The sequence below is a fragment of the Lethenteron reissneri genome, chromosome 62 (assembly GCF_015708825.2).
Source record: "Lethenteron reissneri isolate LAM-NWPU_2019-01 chromosome 62, ASM1570882v1, whole genome shotgun sequence".
Taxonomy (NCBI): Eukaryota; Metazoa; Chordata; class Hyperoartia; order Petromyzontiformes; family Petromyzontidae; genus Lethenteron; species Lethenteron reissneri.
Window position 1 is genome coordinate 2,513,509 of NC_083840.1, and position 16,178 is coordinate 2,529,686.

At 51.7% G+C, this 16,178-nt stretch overlaps 1 protein-coding gene across 6 annotated transcripts in view; it reads right to left on the bottom strand.

Annotated features, from left to right (window-relative positions):
• Positions 1-16,178, bottom strand: part of LOC133358481 (POU domain, class 2, transcription factor 1-like) — a 140,548-nt gene that overhangs the window by 51,953 nt on the left and 72,417 nt on the right. For 3 of the 6 annotated variants that reach the window (XM_061576807.1, XM_061576805.1, XM_061576808.1), the window contains exons 2-4: positions 15,823-15,888; positions 14,614-14,696; positions 13,646-13,717 (exon numbers count right to left, since the gene is read on the bottom strand). In XM_061576807.1, coding sequence (XP_061432791.1) covers positions 13,646-13,717; positions 14,614-14,696; positions 15,823-15,888 — 221 coding nt within the window. Of the gene's footprint in view, positions 1-13,645; positions 13,718-14,613; positions 14,697-15,735; positions 15,889-16,178 lie in introns of all 6 variants that reach the window. The other 3 variants (XM_061576804.1, XM_061576803.1, XM_061576806.1) reach the window with 1 other exon arrangement.

Consider the following 16,178-nt stretch of genomic DNA (forward strand, 5'->3'; position numbering starts at 1 on the left):
TGATAGTAGAGACAATGGGACGAAGAGGTGTATCTTCTTTATGTATCTTTGGCAAGCCGTACAATCTTGGTGGTCTGGCTGCAGAAGGTTTCAACGAGAACTGTTTGGTCAGATCAATTAATGCGGTTGAAGCAGAAATGATGTTGTTGGTTTTGGAGACGAGGCTGTTGGTGGGGTCTCTTTTTATTTTTGTATAGCTGCCATCGTTTAGTAGTTCTTGAATTTTGTTGTTGTATTCTATTTTGTCCATGATGACAGTGGCATTGCCTTTGTCGGCTGAGAGGATGACAATGTCATCCCTCTTTTTTAATTGAGCTAATTCAAAACGCTCCTCTTTGCTGATGTTGCTAGCTGGCATCTTAGCGTTTTTGAGGGTTACAGAGATTTCGGATCTTGCTACGTCTGCAGCGATGTGACTCAAGCCCTTGAGAGCTACATCTACTCGAGCAATTATATCATTAACTGGTATGTGTCTAGGTGTGACTGCAAAGTTTAGTCCTTTAGCTAAAACGGATTTCAAACCTTCAGAAATAGGACTGTTACTGCGATTAATTACGACTTTGTTAATATCTAGCTTTTCAATGTGTGGGTCCGGTTTCTTGTTTGAGAGGCGATTGAATTTGGAAATCAAGTTGTCCTTACATTTAGTCGACATAGCGGCAGCTGAAGAGGCAGTCATTTTTTCCACATGTTCCCAATCCGATGTGGACATTGTTACACTCAAAGATAAGTGTGATTTGTAGAGTGTCTTGTCTAACTGATCTAGTTCGGTGCGCGTAAGTCTGATTTTCTCTGAGATAAGAGCTAAGCTAGTTCTAGACAGAATTCGTTTCGCATTAGAAGAAGTTACAGCAGCAGATGTTAGTGTAAATGCGTTTGGTATTACCTTAGAGTCGCGGCATCTCTTCAGAAAGGTGAGAGACTCGATTAGCTGAGCCTTCTTATCCCGGAGCTTGTTGAAGGATCTCAAAGTTATGTGGAAACCCTCCCCGTAGAGGCGGTTAAATTTCGATTTAAAGCTTTCGTGACTGCAGGGATTCATCTTCTTGTTTCTTTCGGTAAAGTCACGTAGAAGGGAAGTAATAAAATAATAAAAATAAAACATAATAAAACAATTCTCACGACGTTTCGGCTACAACGCAAGCAGCCGTCTTCAGGTGAAGAATGAGACACTACCAAACTAGGAGCTTATATATAAGCTGCATTGGGGGTTGAAGAGCGCCTTAACAAAAAGAATGTGCATGTGAAGAGGGATTTAGCATATTCATGGAAAATGCGTAGGCGTTGGGCGGGGGGGGTGTCAAAGTCATATTATGCCCATGCATTATGCAGGATCAGCAGCAACCAAGGGGGTGCAGGGATTAGCAGTAACAAAGGAAAGGAATGTTAATGATATGTAGCTGCAGTTACTCAACAACCACGTAGAAAACTAAAGTATAAACTACATAAAAAACTAAAGTATAAACTGCATCGCACCATCAGTATACTTACTATACTCTATAATAAGCTGAGTTACTAACAGCAAGTAATACATTACAATTTTACCTCGTAAAAATTCTATAATATGCTTCCATCTAAACCTTATTCTCTTACATCACACGAGCATATACCGTACTATATACTGCCATAGATAAACCCAACATTAAATTATATACTGTATTGCTGTAAACCAACCTATATCTTATACATTTAATATCACACTATGTATTATTCTACACACCCTAATGTGTATCGAAATGGTTTATTACGTCCTTCCAATGATTGCTGAGCCAGAATCCATCTTCTCGGTTAAAGTTGTCTCTGTGTTTGTATATGTGGATCGCCTCATGAACGAATCTCTCATGATAGCCAGATGGCTTGCAGAGAACCTCTGTCTTGGAGAAGTCAATATCATGTGAGCCCACTGAGTTGTAACAGTGATCTGCCACGGCTGAGGTGTTAGTCCTACCGTGTTTCAGGTCAGCTTTATGTTCACGGATGCGGTCCGAGACATGTCGTTTGGTTTCCCCAATGTAACTGCTACCACAGAGGCAACTTAGTTTGTAGACGCCAGGGTACTGTATGTCTGGAACCACATCTTTTACAGACGGTACCAGATCACGGATTTTATGTACTGTGTTGAATCGGACCTGGATCTTGTGTTTAATCAGGATTTTGGAGATCTTTTTTGTGACCCCAGCAATGTAGGGTAAGGTGATGGCAGCTATACAAAAATAAAAAGAGACCCCACCAACAGCCTCGTCTCCAAAACCAACAACATCATTTCTGCTTCAACCGCATTAATTGATCTGACCAAACAGTTCTCGTTGAAACCTTCTGCAGCCAGACCACCAAGATTGTACGGCTTGCCAAAGATACATAAAGAAGATACACCTCTTCGTCCCATTGTCTCTACTATCAACTCCCCCACTTACAAACTGGCTCGTTTTTTGTCCGAAATCCTACGGCCTTTCACTGGAAAAACCACCTCTGCAGTACTAAACTCTACTGACCTGGTATCGACAATCAAGGGGATTGCCCTGTCCCCAGACGACCTGCTTGTCAGTTTTGATGTGGTTTCCTTGTTCACCAAGGTACCTGTGCCTGACACCATCGCAATCATTGAAGACTTGGTTCATCAAGGACTGAATGCTGGGGTACCCCCCCTGGTGAGACACTGCTTAACCAATACATACTTCACCTGGAATGGAACCTTCTACAAGCAAATTGAGGGCACCCCAATGGGCTCCCCCCTATCTCCGGTTGTAGCCAACATCTTCATGGAGAAATTTGAGACGGACGCCATCCAGACTGCCACTCTACGCCCGACCTTATGGAAGAGGTACGTAGACGACACTTTTGTCATCTGGCCACATGGCCGGCCTGCTCTAGACCAATTTCTCGACCACATCAATTCCATACACCCAGCCATCAGATTCACCATGGAAGTCGAAAATGATGGCAAGCTACCCTTTTTGGATGTCCTAATCAAAAGGAGACTTGATGGTTCAATGAGCCACTCTGTCTACAGGAAAGCCACCCACACGGATGCTTATCTAAAACCGGATTCCCACCACCATCCATCTCAGAAGAATTCCCTCATCAAGACTCTATATCATAGAGCCCAATGCATCTCCGACCATGAACACATTTCCAGTGAACTCAAACACGTACGCCAAGCTCTTAAGGCAAATGGTTACTCCGACTATACAATCCGCAAAGCCATCACTCCAACCATCAAGAAGGATCCTGTTGAGGAGCCTTTCAAGACCATCACCTTACCCTACATTGCTGGGGTCACAAAAAAGATCTCCAAAATCCTGATTAAACACAAGATCCAGGTCCGATTCAACACAGTACATAAAATCCGTGATCTGGTACCGTCTGTAAAAGATGTGGTTCCAGACATACAGTACCCTGGCGTCTACAAACTAAGTTGCCTCTGTGGTAGCAGTTACATTGGGGAAACCAAACGACATGTCTCGGACCGCATCCGTGAACATAAAGCTGACCTGAAACACGGTAGGACTAACACCTCAGCCGTGGCAGATCACTGTTACAACTCAGTGGGCTCACATGATATTGACTTCTCCAAGACAGAGGTTCTCTGCAAGCCATCTGGCTATCATGAGAGATTCGTTCATGAGGCGATCCACATATACAAACACAGAGACAACTTTAACCGAGAAGATGGATTCTGGCTCAGCAATCATTGGAAGGACGTAATAAACCATTTCGATACACATTAGGGTGTGTAGAATAATACATAGTGTGATATTAAATGTATAAGATATAGGTTGGTTTACAGCAATACAGTATATAATTTAATGTTGGGTTTATCTATGGCAGTATATAGTACGGTATATGCTCGTGTGATGTAAGAGAATAAGGTTTAGATGGAAGCATATTATAGAATTTTTACGAGGTAAAATTGTAATGTATTACTTGCTGTTAGTAACTCAGCTTATTATAGAGTATAGTAAGTATACTGATGGTGCGATGCAGTTTATACTTTAGTTTTTTATGTAGTTTATACTTTAGTTTTCTACGTGGTTGTTGAGTAACTGCAGCTACATATCATTAACATTCCTTTCCTTTGTTACTGCTAATCCCTGCACCCCCTTGGTTGCTGCTGATCCTGCATAATGCATGGGCATAATATGACTTTGACACCCCCCCGCCCAACGCCTACGCATTTTCCATGAATATGCTAAATCCCTCTTCACATGCACATTCTTTTTGTTAAGGCGCTCTTCAACCCCCAATGCAGCTTATATATAAGCTCCTAGTTTGGTAGTGTCTCATTCTTCACCTGAAGACGGCTGCTTGCGTTGTAGCCGAAACGTCGTGAGAATTGTTTTATTATGTTTTATTTTTATTATTTTATTACTTCCCTTCTACGTGACTTTACCGAAAGAAACAAGAAGACAGAAAGAAGTGTTCGAGTCCTTTTATTACACTGGAGTCAGAAGTGAAACGGCATGGCGAAACAACTGAGGAAGAAGAATATCCCATCTCCGGCGTCGGCTTCATCATCGGACGACGACGATCTTCCTCCTGAGGTCGGCTTCACTTCGGCGGAGGGAGAGATCCGTGAGGGCCCGGGTGTGGAGGAGGTTGCCGCTGCGCCCGACCCATCTGCGCTGAAGGACGAAGATTTAAGATGGACCCGGATGGCGGAGCAACTGGCGACCCTAAAAACCGTCATCACGGAGTTGTGTGACCTTGTCACGCCAAGGGCGGCGTTGGAAGGTGATGGTGGTGATCGGCAGGAGCCCGGGTCGTCTTCGATGGCGCCGCCATCGACCACGCGGCGTGAAGACGCCATCTTGGGCGTGGCGCACCACGGAAGGCGGGAAGCCGCCATCTTGGGGCCGCCACGAAGATCGTCCGCCATCTTGGAGACACCGCGTTGCGACGCCTTGCTGAACTTGCCGCCGGAAGAGTCGGTGACGGACGGAAGCAGGCCAAGGAGCCGCAGTCGTCACCTTACAACTGTTAAGGAGTTCTCCATCGGGGGCGATTGGAGTGCGTTCGCTTGTCGATTTTTGGCGGCGGTACGAACGGCAAGGTGGACGGACGCCGAGGCGCTGGAGGTGCTTCCGACTCTCCTTGACGATGAGTCTGTTCGTTTTTTTCGCTCTATAAAAGCTGCGAAGAAGAAAACATTGCGTGGAGTGTTCGACGAAATGGCGGACGCGTACGAGCCACCGGATGACGCCCATCGCCGCTTCGTGCAGCGGCAACGCGCACCGGAGGAGTCGCCTGTAGCGTACAGGGGCGCCGTGCTGGAACTCGCGATGGCCGCTTACCCGGAGACGGAGCCTGACCTGCTGGAACCTCTCATCTTGGGGAAGATGTTGGAGTTATCCCGGGATCTGGGCATTCCTATGCCGGCTTGCGGTCACGAGAAACTCACGTCCCGGACCGCGGCTAAGTGTTTGGACGCCCAGTTCAATCTCCGCCGCTGGAAACAAGTCACGGCGTGGACGGGCGGTCCTGTCGTCGATGGGGGGGCCGTAGGGTGGGACCCTACAAAGGCCGTGTACGTGCCGGATGCGACCGGCCCAAAGGAGCTGTCGGCCGCCTCCACTCCGTGGCCGGCTCGAAGCGAGCCGGGGCCGCGGGCTCCGCCGCCGGCGCGGCCACGTCGGGACGGGGTGCCTGCTGCGCGCCGACCCGACGTCGACTGTTTCCGCTGCGGCCGTCGGGGCCACTATGCCAGGGACTGCTGGGCCCGGGTTCCGGGGCCGCCCCAGCAGGAGGCCTCGATCGCGGACGTCCCAAAGAAAGACCCTCCGGCACAGGCAAGTCGGTGCGCACCAGACACCCGGCAAGGCCTGACACCTCACTCATCGCCGTTGTTGTGCGACGCGGATGTTCTAAAATATGGGAGGCCAGTATCTGCGCCTTGTCGCTCGATAACGCAGTGGCGTAAGTTGGCTCGGCGGGTTGTCGCGGCCGCTACAGGTTCGTCCACTGTACCGGGGTCGATCCAAGGGGTGGACGTGCGTATTTTGGTGGATTCCGGGGCGTCCGCGACCATTATTTCGGATGTCATATTCCATCTTTTGAACATCCCACCGGGGGCCGTGAGGCCGGCTTACGCTTCCTGCATCGCTGCGAACGGGGGTAGTATGGGCATCGTGGGACAGGTGGACGCTAATATTTCTATCGGGGGGGTCTCGGCCTCGGGCGTTGTGTTAATTTCGAGGTCCCTGGCGGTTCCTTGCTTGTTGGGCACGGATTTTTTGGCTAAGATGCCCATTTTAATTAGAATCAATGAAAATTGCATTGAACTGCCAGGGGGCCGCAAATTGGCGTTTTTACAGTCCACCTGGGGGCGACCGGCTCCGGTTGCCCAGGTGCAGGCGTTATCGGAAGTTTCAGTTGATATTCCACCTGGCTCGCAGATGCTCATTCCCCTACGATACCGGAAGCCGGTTCCGGGTCGGCAGAGTGCTTGTGGAATTTTGCTGTCGCCGTCCGCCGCTGTTACGGGCGGATTGGCACTGGTGGGGGCGCAAACCATTGTCCGTCCGGATCAGCGCCCGTTTTTGCAGGTGTTAAATGCGACTTCTGAAAGCGTGTGTGTGCCGGCTGGTACCGTTGTGGCACACGCCACTACGGCGTTTACGGCTCAGAGTGACATTCCGGACGGGGGGCTGGTGGGTGGTGTTTCACACGACGGAGGGGTGGACGATCGTTGGATCGCCGAATTATGTGCGGAAAATTCGGCCCTTTCCGCTGAGCAGCGTTGTGCGATTCATAAATTATTAGCGAGCTATTCCGATGTGTTTAGCTCGGACGATTTGGACTTGGGACGCACCTCGCTGCTCTCTCATCACATCGAAACGGGGGACGCGGCCCCTATCCGCTTGAACTCGCGTCGGATGAGTCCGGCTGAGCGTGAGCACGTTCGAGGGGCAGTGGAAGACATGTTGAAAGCGGATATTATATCTCCGTCTAATAGCCCGTGGGGTGCGCCTGTCGTGTTGGTTAAAAAGAAAGATGGTAAATTACGATTTTGTGTGGATTTTCGGAAGTTAAATAAAGTGTCGGTGGCAGATGCGTATCCCCTGCCGCGTATGGACGATTCTCTGGACGCCTTGTCAGGGGCTAAGTTTTTTTCAACGCTAGATCTCTCTTCGGGCTTCTGGCAGCTTCCCCTTGACGAGCCCTCGCGGGAAAAGACAGCGTTCCGTACGCCGCAGGGGTTGTTCCAATTTAACTGTCTGCCGATGGGGTTGAATGCAGCCCCTGCCACCTTTCAGAGATTGATGGAGTTGGTATTGACGGGGTTGCAGTGGGAGACATGTCTCATTTATTTAGATGATATTATTGTCTTCAGCCGCACATTTGATGAGCATTTATTGCGGTTGGAGGCCGTTTTTGCCAGAATGCGTTCTGCTAATTTGAAATTCAAGCCTAAGAAATGTCATCTACTGCAACGTTCCGTTCGATACTTGGGACATATTGTTAGTGCGGACGGGGTGGCCACGGATCCAGAGAAAACTGCGTGTGTCCGGGATTGGGCAACCCCCGCCACGGTGGGTGATGTGCGTCGGTTTTTGGGGTTCGCCTCATATTACCGGAGGTTTGTTCCGAATTTCGCTACTATCGCCAGGCCTTTGCATCTCCTTACTGGGAAGGGGCACAAATTTGTGTGGGGACCGCCGGAGGAGGCGGCGTTTCGGAGCCTGCGCGACCTACTGGCTACTGCGCCGACGTTGGATTATCCGGATTTTGAACATCCCTTCATTCTGGATACTGATGCGAGTGACACCGGGATTGGGGCGGTGTTGTCCCAGTCAAAAGGTGGTGTTGAGCGTGTGGTGGCGTACGGGAGTCGGGTTTTGTCTCCCGCGGAAACTCGTTACTGCGTCACTCGCAGGGAACTTTTGGCTATTGTGTATTTTCTCCGCCAATTTCGACCGTATCTGTACGGTCGGTCGTTTATTGTCCGAACGGACCATGCGGCCTTGCAGTACGCTCTTAAGATGGACCAGCCATCCGGACAATTGGCGAGATGGCTGGACACGTTGCAAGAATTCTCCTTCCAAATTCACCATCGGAAGGGTGTGCGTCACGCTAACGCGGACGCACTGTCCAGGTTGCCGCAACAATCCCCTTGTGCGTGTGCGTCGGGGACGCATAGGTGTGGACCGGCTCAGCCCCCCCCTCAGCCTGTCGCGCGGGCAGTGGATGTTCTCGAACCTCCGCTTACACCGGGACCGGTTGAAGGGGGACCGGCTGACGGGATTTTGCGTCTTCCAAGGTCTGTGTGGATTCGGGAGCAAATGTTGGACGATTCTTTGGTGTCGTTACGGAAACGAACGGAGAAGGCGGGTAAGGAAGTCGGTGCGGGTGGTAATTCGGAAACTGCTCTCCGAGATGGGTTACTGATGTGGAGGGAAGGGATACAGGAACACTGGCGTCTCGTTGTGCCTGCGTCATTGCGCTATGAGTTGATTAGATCTTTGCACTGTGACACACTCTTACACCTGGGGGTGCAGAAAACCCTATTGACGCTGCAACGAGACTATTATTGGCACGGCATGACGACGGATGTCGTCGGTCACGTTCGCGCGTGTCCCGATTGTGCCCGCCGTAAGCCGCCTAAACATCCATATGTTCCGCCGATACAATCGATTAAAGTATCTCGGGTTAATGAGTTGGTGGCGTTAGATATTTTGGGACCCTTTCCGCCATCAGCTAAAGGGAATAAGTATTTACTGGTGGGGGTGGAGTACCTCTCTCGCTGGCCGATGGCCTGGCCCTTGCCTGACCAGTCAGCGGCGTCTATCACGGACGCCTTTCTATTTGGGTATGTAATGGACAAAGGGGCTCCGGAGAGGCTCCTTACGGATCAGGGACGTAACTTTTCGTCTAAATTGTTGGGGGAGGTGTGTGCGGCTCTTGGAACTAAAAAGATACGGACGTCCCCCTACCACCCGCAAACGGATGGTATGGTGGAACGGTTGAATCGGACTCTGTCCGCCATGCTGTGCCATACAGTCGGGGAAAACCAATCTGATTGGGATTTGCATATCCCTGGGGTGCTTTCGGCGTATCGCATGACGCCGCACGCGGCTACTGGATACTCGCCGTTTTTCCTTATGTACGGCCGTGAGAACGTGCCGCCGATTCATGACCAGTTGGGAACCGGTGCGAGGGGGCCTGTTAAGCCTCTTCCTGAGTATATTAAGGACAACGTTCGGCGTGTCGCTGAGGCGAGGGAAAATGCCCGCATGGCTACTGCCAAGGCTCAGGCCAGGAATGAGCGGTGTGCCCGACGTTCAAAGGGGGAGTGTCCCTGGAAAAAGGGGGACCTGGCCTGGCTTCATTGCCCACAGGTGCGGCCAGGTACATCTCCTAAATTACATCGACCTTGGCAGGGTCCGGTCCGCCTCATTGAGGTTCCCAACCCACAGTCGGCGCGTGTTCAGGTTGGTGCACGGCGTTGGTTCGTGCACACGTCCCGGTTGAAGCCATACATTGCCCCACGGCCGGATGCGTCATCTCCCCAAGTTGCCTTGCCGGGGTCTGTTGCTGCCGACTCGCCCTTGCCTGTGTCTGCTGACCTTGCGAGAGCGCCTGTCGTACCCTTCACAGACAAGCCGGCCGTGACAGCGCAGGGAGGAGGACCTTCCGCTTGTGGGACGCCGACCGGAGCCGCAGAACCCACGGGACCTGCAGCTCTTCCTATCCCTCCGCGGACGCGAGTACGGGATGTTTCTGGACGCGAGCGGGACAGTGGCGGGCCTCCAATGGCGACGGAAGAACTTGCGCCCGTCGCCCCTAAAACCCTTCCACGTTCCCGCTCGGCGGGTGGGCCGCCGACCGTCCGGGACGGCCCGGCTACCCGTACTCGCTCGAAATCCCTCACGTTTCGTTAGATTGTGTTGCGTTGTGTTATTGTTATAATGTCTTCAATGCTTCGTGTCTTTTTGCGTGTTGGCCCTTTACACCCGCATTGCTTTTCAGGTTGCAATTCAGCCGAGGTCGGCTGGATTTTCTTTAGGGGGGAGGGTGATGTAATGCGGTTGTAAACGGCCCTTCTGAGGTGCCGTCAGGGGGGGAGGAGTTAGGTCACGTGGGGGGCAGAGGGGTTGAGTATAGAAGGAGGGGAACCGGAAGAGCAAGGGGAGTGACGGGGAACCAGGAACAGAGGAAGGCCACGAAGGGCGAAGCGGGGTGTGGCGAGATCGCCACGAACACGGGGGGAGCGAGGATCGGCACCGTTGGCCAGCGGTGACCGACCCGAAGCAGCGAGGAGGCTGCAGTCAGCAGCGGGGCTGCACAGAGAGGGTGGGCAGCGGGTCTGCATATAGTGACAGCCAGAGGGTCTGCACATAGGGGTAGCAGCGGGAGTCTGCATAGGGGTAGCAGCGAGTCTGCAGGGAGGAGGTTACAGTAGATGAAGCAGAGAGTCAGAGGGGAGAGGAAGCTATAATAGCAGTGAATAGCCGGGGGCTACAAATACAGGAGTTATAACAGAGTGCCGTGTGGGTAAAGACGTGAACCTGAATAAAGACACGAAGACAGAAAGAAGTGTTCGAGTCCTTTTATTACAAATTGATTTGCATTTTAATGAGGTAAATAAGTATTTGACCCCCTCTCAATCAGAAAGATTTCTGGCTCCCAGGTGTCTTTTATACAGGTAACGAGCTGAGATTAGGAGCACACTCTTAAAGGGAGTGCTCCTAATCTCAGCTTACCTGTATAAAAGACACCTGTTCACAGAATAAATCAATCAATCAGATTCCAAACTTTCCACCATGGCTAGGACCAAAGAGCTCTCCAAGGATGTCAGGAACAAGATTGTAGACCTACACAATGCTGGAATGGGTTACAAGACCATCGCCAAGCAGCTTGGTGAGAAGGTGACAACAGTTGGTGTGAATATTCGCAAATGGAAGAAACACAAAATAACTGTCAATCTCCCTCGGCCTGGGGCTCCATGCAAGATCTCACCTCGTGGAGTTGCAATGATCATGAGAATGGTGAAAAATCAACCCAGAACTTCACGGGAGGATCTTGTCAATGATCTCAAGGCAGCTGGGACCATAGTCACCAAGAAAACAGTTGGTAACACACTACGCCGTGAAGGACTGAAATCCTGCAGCGCCCGCAAGGTCCCCCTGCTCAAGAAAGCACATATACATGCCCGTCTGAAGTTTGTCAATGAACATCTGAATGATTCAGAGGACAACTGGGTGAAAGTGTTCTGGTCAGATGAGACCAAAATGGAGCTCTTTGGCATCAATTCAACTCACCGTGTTTGGAGGAGGAGGAATGCTGCCTATGACCCCAAGAACACCATCCCCACCGTCAAACATGGAGGTGGAAACATTATGCTTTGGGGGTGTTTTCTGCTAAGGGGACAGGACAACTTCACCGCATCAAAGGGACGATGGACGGGGCCATGTACCGTCAAATCTTGGGTGAGAACCTCCATCCCTCAGCCAGGGCATTGAAAATGGGTCGTGGATGGGTATTCCAGCATGACAATGACCCAAAACACATGGCCAAGGCAACAAGGAGTGGCTCAAGAAAAAGCACATTAAGGTCCTGGAGTGGCCTAGCCAGTCTCCAGACCTTAATCCCATAGAAAATCTGTGGAGGGAGCTGAAGGTTCGAGTTGTCAAACGTCAGCCTCGAAACCTTAATGATTGGAGAAGATCTGCAAAGAGGAGTGGGACAAAATCCCTCCTGAGATGTGTGCAAACTTGGTGGCCAACTATAAGAAACGTCTGACCTCTGTGATTGCCAACAAGGGTTTTGCCAACAAGTACTAAGTCATGTTTTGCAGAGGGGTCAAATACTTATTTCCCTCATTAAAATGCAAATAAATTTATAACATTTTTGACATGCGTTTTTCTGGATTTTTTTGTCGTTATTCTGTCTCTCATTGTTCAAATAAACCTACCATTAAAATTATAGACTGATAATTTCTTTGTCAGTGGGCAAACGTACAAAATCAGCAGGGGATCAAATACTTTTTCCCTCACTGTACATGGAAACACACGCACGTGCAAACACACACACACAAGCAACAACAAACAGCGGTGACTTCGCCACAGCACTTGAGCCCAGCTCGGTGCACCTTGAGGCACGCGCAGGCACACAGACACACGTGCAGACACCCGCAAAGACAAAGGTCCTTTGTCTAGCCCACACAGGCTGCTGGGTCAATTGGTCTTAGGGAGGAGCGCCCATGAAGGCCGGAATAGTGCGCCTCCAAGGGGGTGGGGGGTGTGGCCAGCACCACGTCCGCCCGGTCACCTTTGTCTCCCCAGTGCTTGTTAACACACCACACTAAGTACTGATTTTCAGCTGAGTTGACCTAAAGGAGACCCAGGGACGGTTTACATAATAGTCGCTGTCATTGGCCTTAAGCGGGAATGGTCGGGTCGCAGGGATCGTAGCGCGCTGCGGTAATCACTGCACGACCGCTCCCCCACACGCACAAAAACAAGGGCCTTTGGTGCTATTAGCGAGCACCTATGAAGGCCGGCAAGGCACGCCTATGAGTGGGATGTGTGGCTAGCACCACGCCCGGACGCATTTTGTCTTCGCCAGTGTTGATGCTTCATACACACCACAAATGGTAATCGTTGAAGGCTTAGTCGACCTGGGGGAGGTCTCGAACCAGATCAGAAATGCTTTGCCACTGTTAGACAAAGCCAAAGATCCCCGGTATAGCCTTAACAGACTGTTAGGGCAAGTGCTGTTAGCGAGCACGTGAAGACGGGCACGGCACACGAGGGGGTGGGTGTCCAGCACCAGACCCGACCGCCTTTGTCTCCCCAGCGGCGATGTTTTTACACACTGCACCAGTACCCATTTTAGGCTGAGCCGACCTAGGGGAAGCCCAGGACGGGTTCAGATAATAGTCATTCGTGTTGGCTGCGAGCGAGGAATCAAACTCGGGTCATAGCCGGGTTTATTGCGCAGCTGCGTTAACCGCTACACTACCGCTGCACACGCACAGCACATGTACACACATACGCCTGAGCACCTGCGTGCACGCACACACGGCTCAGTGTGAAGCCTAGGGGACTGGAACCCCGTACCCTAATGCAGACGGATGTGAGCTCGCTCAGATCCGTCCCCCTTTGCACAGCCACGGAAACTCGGTTTGGCTCCATTAGCTCCCTGTGCCAGGAAGCATGCGGCACACACACACTCATATATACATACAAAGACAAAGATTCCCCGTATAGCCTTAACAGACTGTAGGGGGCAAGTGCTGTTAGCGAGCACCTATGAAGGGCGGAACGGCACACGAGGGGGTGGGTGGCCAACACCACGCCCGGCCGCCTTTGTCTCCCCAGTGGCGATGTTTACACACCGCACCAGGTACTTATTTGAGACCTAGGAGAGGGCCATCACCGGTTCAGAAAATCGTCACTGGTGTTGGTGGTGAGCGTTAATCTCACTCAGGTCGCCGGGTTCATAGCGCAGTGCACGAGCCGCTACACTACCGCTCCTGACACGCACAACATCACGTACTCTCATACGCACAAACATCAAGCAAATTGTTGCACAAAGACATAGACATATACTCCACATACTCACACATCTCACACACCCACACCATCGCACACTATAAACCTCATACAGGAGGATCCCCCTCCCCCCTGTAGATGCCCCACCATACCTGCAGGTTTAATGCCGGCGACTGGAGTGATTGTGCGGCGGCGGCTGTCTGTAACGCAGCACCCAAATGCACCTGCAGGCAGCGTGCACACACACACGTCAACACGTCAGCACACAACAACCGTCGTTCACCACAAGGTGGGGGTGACGTCACCACGGCACTTGTGCTAGACTAAGTGCACTGCGACACCCATGTGAAGTGTCCAAGGCTCGCTGACAGGGGGTCACGTGACAGACCCAGGTGCCATTGGTTGACTGACCGACTGAGAGGACTGGCAGATGCACCACCTGTGCTCCCCACTGAGCCAACTTGCTGCGTTTTATCCTGTCGCACTCCAAAGTAATGATGATCTGAACCGGTCCTGGGCTTCCCCTTGATCAACTTAGCCTCAAATGAGTACCTGGTGTGGTGTGTAAACATCGTTACTGGGGCGACAAAGGCGGCCGGGCGTGGTGCTGGCCACCCCACCCCCTCGCGTGCCGTGCCGGCCTTCACTGGTGCTGCTCGCTAACAACACTTGCCGCGATGGTCTGTTGAAGGCTACGCGGGGCATCTCTGCCTGTGTGTGCGAGTGTATCAGCGTGCGAGTTGCGTCGCAAACCAGGAGCCCTGCGCACCATCATCAACGATCTATCGTGGGAGCGAAGCCGACTGTGGGGCGGGCCACGGTTGAGGCAGACACCGTGGCTCAGGATATACGCTACTGGTGGACATCTGTGACAAAGAGCTTCCCAGCTTATCGGACTCCTCCTCCTGCAGTAGAAATACTCCAGATTCTGATCAGCGTTGCCTAGAGGCGTCGCGTGGGGACTCGCTGCGCTTCGGCCATGGGCGACTGAGGGTATTGCGAGTGTGGTAAGAGTGCAGTGTGTGGTGAGGGTGCGGTGAGAGAGCGGTGAGGGTGCGGTGAGGGTGCGGTGAGGGTGCGGTGAGGGTGCGGTGAGGGTGCGGTGCGTAAGCAGTGCCACCTGCTGGAAGTGGCCCAGGATGGCCTGTGCCTGTGCGGAAGTGATGACCTGTCGGTGGAAGTCCAGCCCATTCCGCTCCTTACCTGCGCAAAGCACGCATGGCACGCAGTCAGTACAAAGTACACAGTCAATACACAGCACACATAGTACACAGTCAGTACACAGTACACAAAGCACACAGTTATTAATACACAGCACACACAGCACACAGTCAATACATAGCACACACAGCACACAGTCAATACACAGCACACACAGCATGCAATCAATACACAGCACGCCGTCAATACACAGTAGACACAGCACGCAGTACACACTGCACACAGTTAATACACAGTTCACGTGTACAGTACACCCAGCATAGAATACACAAACACACAATCAACACAGTACATACACACAGCCCGCAGTCAATACACAGCACACACAGTGCACACATCACACACACAACACACACCCGCATAAAATACACAGCACGCACACGGCATTAGAGGCTGAGCACAGAATTTACGAATCAACATGCGCATCCGTAATCTCAAAATGCGCGCTCTAAATTGGGTAGGACCGAGTGTGCATAGGGAGATGTCCACGGCTTTCGATGTTGTTACGTGACCCTGAGAGCCACCAGAGTAGCGCTGCCACTCACTGACGTCTGATGCAGAGGGGACCCTGCACTGAGCCACAGCCACTAGAGCAGCGCTGCCACTCACTGAGACCTGACACGAAGGGGACCCTGCACTGAGCGTGTGGTCACGTGTGACGCTGCTGGGGCGGTGGATGGCGGTGCCGGTGCCTGTTGTGACGGTGGTTGTAGCGTTAGGGCAGTAATGGTTGAGTGACAGTGGTTGTGGGATGGCAGCACGAGTGGGAATTATGCACCAATAATTATGCACCAAACATGGTAGTGCTGTTGGGGTGGCTTTGCTTACTCTGCTGGTAGTGATTGTGGTGGCTGTGTTTATCATGGTGGCTGTTGTGGTGGTTGTGGTGGTTGTGACTGTGTTTATTGTGGTGGTTGAGGTAGCTATGTTTATCCTGGTGGCTGTGGTTGCGGTGGTGGTTGTGGTGGTGGTTGTGGTGGTGGTTGTGGTGGTGGTTGTGGTGGTGGTTGGCTGTGTTTACTGTGCTGGTGGTGGTTTTGGCTGTGCTGCTGTTGCAGCAGGAGGGGGATATGAGCTGTAGCGAACGGCTCCTGGGTCCAGCACAGACCTGGGCTGCCCTCCTGCCCATCCAGTGTGTGTTTAGCAGCATCTGGCGAATCACTCATCCTCATGTCTGCAACGAGATGCACACCACGCAGCACAACACACGGATCAGTCACATCACCGTCGCAATCCACCGTCGCAATCCATGTACGCAAATCCACGGTCGTATTCCACCATCGCAATCCACGGACGCAATCCACCGCCGCACCACCGCAATCCAAAAATCGCAATATCCAACGCAAGTCATGATCACAATTTTATCTTTAAATTAACGTGAATATTTTCATTCATACGGCGGAGCTTACTTATAATTGCCCAGCAGCTCAAAGTGTCTTGGGTCGTCGCATCTCATATCTCACC